A 10083-nucleotide genomic window follows, 5' to 3' on the forward strand; every position below is an offset into this window, starting at 1 on the left:
TGGCCAGCAGCAGCCCAGCTGTGCCAGGGGGACAGCAGGGAGCACAGGCATCTGATTCCGCAGCAGGTTCTGCAACTCCACCACCGCGAGATGTGGGCAGTGCGCAGCCTCTGGCCAATGCAGAGACAGGCCCTCGCCCGAGTGCCCCAGCGAGGGAGCAGCCAGCAACAGCAGGTCCAGTGCAGACAGGCAGTTCTGCCGCATGCTTGGAATCCCTCACACAGCAGCTGGTGTGGCTGTCCCGCAGAAATCCAGCCTGCAGCACGGCGGTGAGGTTTTCACTCCCATCTGTACTTGCTGCTCATGTTCAATTTGTTAGTCAATGCTCGAACAGAGTCTCTCTGTAAATGTCGGGTGTGAGTAAATTTTGTGCTTGAAAAATTCAAATTTAAGAACAAATGGCACTAAAGTGCTGGTTTTGGGGCTTGGCTGCAGGGGTTGCAGTCGGTGCTTGCAGCCGCATATATAGAGTCCCCGCCCACGAATGGCACAGCAGCGGCCGCGCAAGAGCTGACGCGCGATCTGCAGGGCCTCCTGGCCGCCGCAGACGCTCCAGTCAATGGAGCAGCGAAGCCAGCGGTGCCGTTTACGGCGGCACGAGGGGCGCCGCGGCAGCAGCCAATGCTGCTCAGCGTTGGCGCGGCGGAGGCGGCGACCGTGAAAGAGGCGGTGCGGCGTGCGGCCGGCCCCTGCTCGCGCGGCATCCTGCGCCACCTGGCTTCGGTTGTGACAGCCGTCAGGACTGGAGGCATCAAGGTGTGGGGCCGTCTTCCTCTTCTCAATGATCATACTCTCTGAGTTCAGCGGGGATTCTCCTGTCTATGGTTTTATTTCTGATCTTGACATGTTCTTTTGTAGTCTTATCATGTCATATTGCTGCGTGTCGGCTTTGGTCTTGGCGTCGCCAATTATTGGCGTGCAGGAGTCATGCCTGCACCGCCAAAGTCTGTATATGCGTGGGTACTTGAGTGACGCGTGGGCCCAACCTGTCGCAGGCTGGCAATGCAGCCCTGACGCAGCTTCTGCAGCTGCCCAAGGCGCCGCAGCCACAGCAGCCGCTGCCTGCATCGCAGCAGCCGCCCACGCAATCGCCTAGACCAGTGGCTTCACCGCAGCTCCAGCCGTTCGCTGGGGCACCCCGCATGCAGCCACCGCAGCAGATGCGCCCCCCGGGTCCCAAGGGGGGCCCATTCCTGCACGGTGCGCCGCCCCCGGCCACTCAGGGAATGTACCCTGGCCACCCTCGCCCGCTGCATCCGTCCATGGGCCACACCGGCCGCCCCCTGCAGCGGCCTGTGATGGGTCATGTCCGGCTGCAACAGCCGGTGCCATCTGCGCAGCTTCGGCCGCCAGGTGTTCAGCGGCCTTTCCAGCAGCAGGCAGCCCCGCGAGGGCCTCCCATGCGGCCGGCGCCATCTGCCGCGGCGGGCGCGCAGCCGGGGCAGGCGCCGCAGTTTGCGGGGGGCCAGATGCCTTCGGCGCTCGTCGCGCAGCTGCAGCAGATTGCTGCCGTTCAGCTGCCGCCTCAGGCTGGGGTGCAGCAGGCTGCCCCGGGGATGCAGCCGCTTGGAGTGAATATGGACGCGCTGCAGCGAATGGCCGCCATGCAACCTGCTGTCCCTGGTAGGCTTTCCTTTCTCAATCCAGCCTCCGCAAACTTTTGAGCACATGTGGTGACTGCCAATGTGAACGCAAGTGTGATCTTCCAATTGACACATCCGTGTTGTTTGGTGCCCATGAGCAATGCAACGGCTGTGGGGACAAAGAGCTAAAAGGCACAGTGTCGTGCGTGCAGGGCAAGTGCCACCAGCACTGGCGCTGCTGCACAGCTTGCTCGCTGCAAGGGCGGGGGCCGGCTTTCACCCTGGCGCACAGGGCGTTCCCTTCCTGCCTGCACAGCCCGGCCTGTCACAGCCACCAGCGCTGGCAGTGGCAATGCGCGCAGGCATGTCAAGCCAGCCCCTGCCGGCCCCTGTAGGTCCTATTGGAGCCCCTTTTGCAGCACCACGACCGCAACACGCGCCTGTGTCGCAGCTTGCCAGCGCAGCTGAGCAGCCGCCTCAGATGCAGCAGCAGCAGCAGTCACAACCGGGAGCTGCTGCTGATGCACAGCGGCAGAATCCTCCTGGCCCACAGAAGCCATCACAGTGAAAGCCACTTCTGTGCAGATCCACTGTTTTGCCCTGGCATCTGATGGGTGTGGCTTCGCATGCATGTGCTGGTATAGTAAAGGATGGATGTGGAATAAATATGCTCAAACACAACTTTGAACGCAACTGTGCAAGCTAGATTGGAATGGAGTCTTATGTCCGAGTTGCCTTTTTGAATCGATGACTCGTGTTGTGGTGATCTTGTGCTCTCTGTTGTCATGCTTATTTCTGCGGAATCTTGGTGGAGCTGCTGCTTCTTTTCTTGAAATAAGAGCGCGCATGTTTGATGAGTCTTGGGAGACTATTGTGATAGCAGATTTGCACCGCACATGTTGATAACAGTGCCAAAGCTCATTTATGTGATGTAACCTGTGAGTGACAATTTCATCAACCACATCCAGAAAAGTTCTCGACACTCTAAAATTGCAAGACACCATGCAGTGCATATAGATGCACTGTACGCACACGCATAAACATTCTCTAATAATTGACATGATGGGCAGGTGCACTGTAAGCTCCTCTGTCCTCCCCTCAGACTGTAATACCTTACACGCTTGCATGTTACTGCTTTTTTAATTACAGCTGTGAAGTTTTGGAAGGTTCCAGAACAATTCCCTTGTTGAGGTTTTCCAGTGCCTGTGTGGGGGGATCTCCCTTCGTGCATTGCCATAGTCAATTCTCTATGGCATGTTCTGCATCATTGAGACAAGAGGGTAGCACCATGCTGAAGTCTCCTGCCCAGTCCTGAGTTCAAGGCAGTTTGGAACTCCCCCAAAAAATTGTTGGGCCTAGCGGTCTGACTGCATGACACCATTGTGTGCCTTGCGAGAATCCATCAGCTTGTTCGCCACAGATGCTTGCTTGCCCGAATCCTTGCCAATCGGATTCCTGTCCTGCACCAGCATGAGCATATCGATCAGAGAAAGAGCAACAGATGCCACTGTGGCTGCAATCTGTGGGCTAAAGCAAACTTTGAGGAATGGTGTAGGCGTCTGCATGAGCAGAGTGTGCTGCACAGATCTTGAGCGTACCGTTGTTTTGAAGCCGGGTTCATTGCGAGCATGCTCCATCTCTTTGACGTGCGCTTTGCGGTCCTCCCTCTCCTGCACGGAGCGGACCTCATTCCAAGAAGCTAACGAGAAGAGCTTCCAATTGACTCAGGGGCATTTTGACATTTCAATCATATCATAATGCAGCTCTTCAGCTCGCTCCTACCTGAGCTTGTGTTCGCTCCCCGGCCTCGGTGATAGCAGCGCCGTGGTTAGCTGGCACTATGTTGGGGTGATGCCTGCAACAGCCCAAGCATTGTTCAAACCAGCACCAGATGCTGAAAGCATCCTATCAATGTACGTGAAACCCACAACTTAATTATATTAATTTAATTCTATGTAGTGATAGCGTAAGTACACTCTATTAGCACACTAAGTACGAGCTAACCGTAAATCGACAGGAATGGCTCTCACTTTGGTCCGGCATCCAGCTTCTTCCCGTCCGGAACTGGATCCGAAGTCGCTGATGTGCGGGCTCTAATCGTACGTGGGAGGTTGTTATTGCTGCAGGAGCCGCACAATGTGTCACGCTCCTAATCAACTTGCACGTGATGGATGCCGCACTGGGTCAGCAAGAGCAATGCACCCCAATTTGTGAGACACAATTCAGATTGACCCGCTTTGGTCAAACAATTCTACCTGTGAACCAGGTTTGGACCCTTGTGAGACTGAGGCTCAGCCGAATCGCTCCTGTTGCTCTCATCGGATCCTGCCATAGCGACTTGTGACGGGCCTGTACTGGGAGCGGCGTGATGGTCAGTTGTTTGGTTGTGCGTATATCGAACTATGTTGCAATATGACTGAATTCGTGTTGGAGAAGAGAAGATATCGTATCCAGCGACGACGTCAAAAGGACAGCTTCCTGTCGTGCCGAAGCTACGATTCAACTCCAGGGCTTTGGGTCATGTCATTCGTCATTGTGTCGTGAGCTTTGTTCTCTGGAAGAGAAATGGTCGTGACGTGCATGCAAGCGCACAAGTACTTGCTGCGCTCAGGTACCTCCGTCTTGAGGGTTGCAAGGCTTTCGACATATCAGCAGCACCGAGGTATGGATTGATTGATGCCCGATGCGTGGATGTAGAGATCGGGAGCAGGAGACTTCAAGGCGCAGGACATACATCAAACTTGGCGTCGTATTAGTTTTGCTTCTGGTCGCCCTCGCAGGGTTTAGACACAGCACAAGAATGAGCGCATCACTGGAGAAGACAAGCTTCGAGGGCATCCCTGGGTTCGTGGGTGGGCCGAAGAACCGGCCTGGAGTAATCGTGTTGCAGGAATGGTGAGTTGTATATTAGTAGATCGAATGGAAGAGATGAGAAGGATTAAGAATTCTCAGCAGGGAGAGGCAACTCGATGGATCTGAAATGGAGGGTTGATGTCCACCTGCGACAGGTGGGGCGTCACTGACGAGATTAAGGAGCAAGCAGAGCACCTGAGCAAGCTTGGGAATTACCGTGTTTTGATTCCTGATCTCTACAAGGGTTCAATCGGCGTTGATGCTGAGGAAGCATCCCATGTAAATGCCCTCTCTTGCACCACATGCTGACCCTAGTGACTATGAATGCACCTGCTCTTATACTTAATCTGCGAGGATGTCTGCTGGGATGTTAATGCTCCTGCTCCTTGAGCAGCTAATGAACAATTTGGACTTTAAAGCTGCGGTGGAGGAGATCAAAACAGCAGATAAGTGGCTGCGCGAAACAGGATCATCAAAGGTCAGTCTGCACCTGGCCAGACTTCCAATATGCGTGTCAACAAGCCACCAAATGAGCAAATGATCCCCTTGCAGCTTCAAGGAAATTGGGTGTCTTCATGGTGCACAGGTTGGGGCTACTGGCTTCTGCATGGGCGGTGCTTTGACATTCCTGGCTGGCGAGTATGCTGACATTGATGCGGCAGCACCTTTCTATGGCACCCCACCTGCAGAATTGGGACATGTATGCTGCTGCAGTCCCCCGCCATGCACAACCTCTGTCTGACCTTGCAGCTAGCTTCAGTGCCATGAGATCATATTCTCACTGAGGAACCTCTTGTGTGGACGCAGCCAGAGAAAATCAAAGTACCTGTTCAAGCCCATGTTGGAGAGAATGATGCCTTTGAGGTGAATGCAACCTTCCAGTGTGCAGAGCAGACAGTACGGATTGGTTTAAACCTTTTGACCGAATTCAACAACTTGCAGTAATGTGCCCTAATGTACTTGACATATGGGTGTCTCGTAATTGCAGGGCTTTGCTGATGCGAAGACTGTTTCCCGCTTTGTGGAGAAGATCAATACGGCTGGTGGCAGCGCCAAGGTGTTTGTGTACCCAGGGGAAGGCCATGCCTTCATGAATGCCGGCAAGAGCATCAAGGAGAAGATGAAGAGTAAGCACCTGCTGCCTGATCACCAGTTCTGTTCTTCGTTGCACTGAATCACAAGAGCTACCCAGTGCAGCTCAGATTATACGCTTCTGCGTCATGAGAGTGGGCATGCCACTTGCAGCTGGCGGCCTTCCATTCGGGAAGGAGGAGTCCCAGGACGCCGCCTGGGAGAGGGTCCTCAGTTTCTTCAAGGAGCATTTGGGGTGAAGGCACTCCCAAGCGGATATAAGTCCGCTGGTGCATGTCCCTTGTGTATGGTACAAGACAAACATGACTTCACAGGCTTTTAAGATGACAATTCTGGGTCAGCACTGACAGCACTGACTTGAAAGAGTCACCTGCAATGCCACAGAAGCATTGTCGGGAGGTATAACAAGAGTTCGGTATTTGATTTGGACTAAAACAATATTGCAGATATCCCACTAATAAGCAGCCGCTGCGCTACTCGCAAGCCTGAAGGTATCGCATTGTACCTGAAGTTCAGCGTAGTGCTTCCTGACCTCACACTGAAGTCCCACTAGAGTTCATCTGGGGTCATTTGCTGGACTGTTCTCAATTTGTTGTCAGGCTGGCACCACAGTAGCGCTGATGGGTTGGACAGATGTCTGGGTTGATCAATGACTGAATTTCTAAAAAGAGTCCCAGTGCACCGTGTATCAGGAGGCAAAGGTGTTGAGGGTAGTCATGCCACTGCCAGTGGCATGCCAGCCTGAGTCACCCATGCCACGCATGCCATTGAGACACGCCACTCCGGATCGAGAACTCCTTGAAGGACCTCAGAGGCTCTGACATGCATGCCTTGATTGACCAGCAGTCTACAAACATGCTCTCCATCCCACATATCTGGTGATGGGAAATGTATCCTCCCTTCCACTTTGTTTTCGTCTCTGCCTTGCTAGACAAAGAGAGGACAGAATTTCCTGGACCCAATCAGGGTGACTTCCATGTGGCTTCACATCATGCAGCATCAAGCATCCCAGTCCTGAGGCGCTTCTCCAACAGCTCGCAAAGATCCAGAACTTCTCCTGTCGTGTATCCCGAGATCAATCTTTGCCATCGAAGCTAAGAATATAATGCTATAGACTCGATTTGGAACACAAGGTCACATCAATTGTCAGCATTCTTGTTGTGATGAGATAGTAAGAAGTTGAATACAGTTCGTGGTGCCTGCTATTCTATACATCATGAGCTCCTCTAGTGGCAGGATAATTACCAAGCGGCTCGCAGAAGCCTTGAGCGCTCGGCATTTTTCTGTCAGTCGCGTTAGCAGCAAGGTAAGATCCACATGGGTCAACAATTGCCAGTAGAATTTTTCTCAGGTTCCCATCTTTCCACAGGGCACCTCAAGTAACGCTGTCTTCATGTTTGAACTTATTATCCGCTGCTCTCACACATGTAACTTTCCTCAGAGACACTTTGGCATGCTGGACAGGGAAAGCACATTCCACCACCTCCTGCACCAGCATATGGGCCTGGATCTAATCCTGCGACTGGAACGACACCAGTAAAGCCATCGGGGTCGCAAGCAACTCTCGCGCCAGCCAAATCGGCACCAAATCCACCTGCAGGATCCGGAGGTGTACCCTCAACTGCTCCCAAGCAAGGAGGTCCACCACCACCATCATCCACCACTGAACCTGCAGCTTTGCAGCAAGGCAAGGGGCCAAGTGTGCCCAGTCAGCCAGCACCATCTGTATTACAGCCTCGGAGCTCAGGCCCAGCAGGGAAGGACCCTGCAAATGTGCCCGCAAGCGCCAAACCAACTCAGCCAGCCCCAGTCACGCCAGCACCATTATCGCCAAAACCTGCGCCGGCTGCGGTGAAGGAACAGCCAAGGCAGCCCACAGCATCGCCAGCTCCTGCTGCTCCCCCACAGCAGCCAATCCCGGCAGCAGAGATCCAGGCCACGCAGCCGCCGGGGGCCCAGGCAGTGAAGATCACCGGCCCTGCACCGCCGCCGGCAGCCTCTGCGGGCGGCGTGGGGCAGGACAGGGCAAAGCAGGCCTACTTCACCGGCGGCACGGCAGCGCGCAGCAGCGGAGACCACCGCAAGCCGCCGCAGGGCAATGCATGGCTCATCAGCAAGTCGCTACCCGTGGACGTGAGGCTGCTCGCAGCGGGAGCAGCTTCCATCGGCGCGCTGTACTTTTATACCAGCCGAGAGAAGCAGCCCGATCAGGACACAGCACCCTCACAGGGAGGGGGTGATGATGGCGGTGCCCCTTCAGCCACCTTCTCTGGTGAGGCTGAAGGCTCTGGAACAGAGGAGGAGACCCTTGAGGCAGGAGGTGCGCCTGCAGATGAGTTCCAGGAAGTCAGCAATGGAGGGGAAGAGCTTCCAAGCGCTACCGGAGGAACAACTCCAGATTTCGGTGCAGGTGGGCTTATTTTTGCAAGGCTGGATCAAGCTTTCATGGCAATGGAGCAGAGCATGCCAATTGTGACAATCATTATTTCCCGCCTTGCAGGAGACTTCTACACGGATGAGCTGGCCATGCAGAGCAAAGATGCAACCCACGAGGGGCACAAAGAGGAGCCAGCATTGGCGGCACAAGCTGAAGAGCCAAAGCCTGTGGCTTTGCCTCCTCCAGAGCCCTCTATTCTAAAGAAGGTGCTGCTGACACCTCTTCCAGTTCTCATTGCAATTCTCACTGCACATCAATATGGTAATTGACTGTTGACTGGACTGGGCATGTACTGAGGCATAAATTCTGCACAAGAAAATGCAGGAAGAGATCATCAGCGCAGCTAAGACCGTGGAGAACTCCATCCAGAATGGCCAGCCGCTTGAGATGGTGGACACAAAGCCTGTGACAGACCTGCTCGATGAAGTCGGCACTGGCAGCTGGCAGCTTGTGGAGGCGCCAGGTGAGCAGCCATCTGCCTCGTAGTATATCATCTAGCTGGTTCTGCACAAGGTCTTGGTGAATTTTATGTGCTTAGCCTTGGCTCGATCAAGAGAGGCCGCAAGCACAAGGTGGCATGGTATCAAAACAGGAGGAAGTGATGTGACAGGTGCTGGGGGCCAAGTGAGTGCTGCTTATGCTGATGTGGAAGAGCTGAAGGGAGCCACCGCAGAGCCCGGCAAAATATCTGTCGAGAAATCCATTGACGGAACGGATAACATCTCCGCAGATGCTCTGCTGAAAAGGGTGCGCCACGACAAGCTACAGCCTGTGTGCAGTGCAGTCTGAGCGGTGACCTGAAACAACCTCGGAGCCGTGTTGCATGCCTTCCAGACTGCTTGCTCTCTTGTGCAGGCTGTGGAGAGGGCTGAGAGCGAAGGGAGAGACTGGGCCATGAAGCACGAGAACCTGGTGCAGGCCCGTGCAGATGAGCAGACATTCAGGGAGGTCTTGGAAAAGGCCCGCGCAACCCAGCAGGTGAGCACTGTAGGGACTCGGGGATTGTGGCTCTGCGAAATTTTGATAGATTGCATTGTGTCTATGCTGAACCTTTGACAGGATTTTTATTGTGAACTGAGCAGGCAAAGTTAGCGGCTGCAATGGAAGTGGCAGAGGCAAATGCCCAGCGAGCTGAGGAGATCCAGGCCGCTGCGGATGCAGCCCAGGAACGGTTTGCGCAGGTGTGCTACAGTCATTCCGCCTTCTTGTCTTCTGCTTATACATTGATGCAAAGGATACCCTCTGGATGTGGGAAGTAATACGGTAGTCAGATCTTCACTGTGGCACCGATCTGTGTTGTGGCGGGCAGATTCTGGAGGACACGGTGCGACTGAGCAACGTGCAGCGCGACCAGGAGCTGCTGAGGCAGGCCGACTTCCTGACCACCGCTGCTGCTGAGGCGGCCGTGCGCGAACGCAGCGAGCGCGCCGGAACCCTCGACGAGGTAATTACCACCACCAATCAGGCGCTCACTGCTCTGTCAAATCATGCATGGCCGTCTCCACTTGACGCTGCTGTTCTTGTGGCACTTGGTCTATACATTCATGTTGTAAAGGTATAGTTCTTCCCTGGATGTTTCTGGTGGTGTCAAGGTGCTTGGGTTGCGCATTGCTGAGGGGCAGTGCTGTGGGGCGGTGCAGCTGCGGGGTAAGGTGAATGCGCTGGGGCAGGCCTTCAGCCAGCGCTCGGACGAGCAGAGGGACTCGACGCGAGCGCACCAGGTCTCGCTGGGAGCCTTCGCGCTGGAGGATGCGCTGGCGCACGGGCGGCCCTATGCGGCCGCCGCCTCGCTGCTGTCCCAGAGCTGCTCTGAGGACGACCTTGTCGCCGCCGCCCTGCAGGCCCTCCCCACAGACTCTGCTGAAAAGGCACGCGCAGCTCGCATGCTTGTCTGTAAGATGGATTCTGTCTGTACCTTGGAGGCAGCACAGCATGGGGCGGTCTGCATCTGCATGCTGTGTGTAAACTAGTGGTTGTGTGAATTTGCACAGCTTGGTTGCAATGTGCCGTATATTATTATCTGCTACAGGAAGGCAGCTTCAGATGGTCTGGTGAATGATCGGTTGCCTGGTGTGTCCAGGGCATCCCCACTCGAGTGGAGCTGCTGCAGCGTGCCCC

General features: G+C 54.9%; 3 protein-coding genes across 3 annotated transcripts; 1 reads left to right on the plus strand and 2 right to left on the minus strand.

Moving 5' to 3' along the window:
* Positions 1 to 2938: 2938 nt before the first annotated feature.
* Positions 2939 to 3915, minus strand: COCSUDRAFT_45236 (hypothetical protein; the record flags this gene model as incomplete). Its single annotated transcript, XM_005643272.1, has 4 exons — positions 2939 to 3043; positions 3182 to 3253; positions 3366 to 3438; positions 3839 to 3915. 4 exons carry the CDS (start codon positions 3913 to 3915, stop codon positions 2939 to 2941), a joined length of 327 nt encoding a protein of 108 aa, XP_005643329.1.
* A 477-nt stretch (positions 3916 to 4392) lies between these two features.
* COCSUDRAFT_9476 (dienelactone hydrolase) lies at positions 4393 to 5058 on the plus strand (the record flags this gene model as incomplete). The annotated part of the gene is made up of 4 exons (XM_005643273.1): positions 4393 to 4478; positions 4592 to 4715; positions 4831 to 4914; positions 5023 to 5058. Coding segments are annotated over 4 exons (330 nt in total), but the record flags the coding sequence as incomplete, so codon positions are not given.
* Positions 5059 to 6604: 1546 nt separating this feature from the next.
* On the minus strand, positions 6605 to 7455 carry COCSUDRAFT_34484 (hypothetical protein). Its single transcript, XM_005643274.1, has 2 exons — positions 6991 to 7455; positions 6605 to 6832 (listed from the first exon to the last, which is right to left on the minus strand). The coding sequence occupies exon 1, from the start codon at positions 7249 to 7251 to the stop codon at positions 7039 to 7041; it is 213 nt and encodes a 70-aa protein (XP_005643331.1). The 5' UTR covers positions 7252 to 7455; the 3' UTR covers positions 6605 to 6832; positions 6991 to 7038.
* Positions 7456 to 10083: the final 2628 nt, after the last annotated feature.

Source organism: Coccomyxa subellipsoidea (assembly GCF_000258705.1).
Source record: "Coccomyxa subellipsoidea C-169, whole genome shotgun sequence".
Lineage (NCBI taxonomy): Eukaryota > Viridiplantae > Chlorophyta > Trebouxiophyceae > Coccomyxaceae > Coccomyxa > Coccomyxa subellipsoidea.

Coding starts and splice junctions, on each gene's coding strand:
- COCSUDRAFT_34484 (XM_005643274.1), bottom strand. CDS start 7,251: ATGGTGCTGGCTGACTGGGCACACTTGGCCCCTTGCCTTGCTGCAAAG.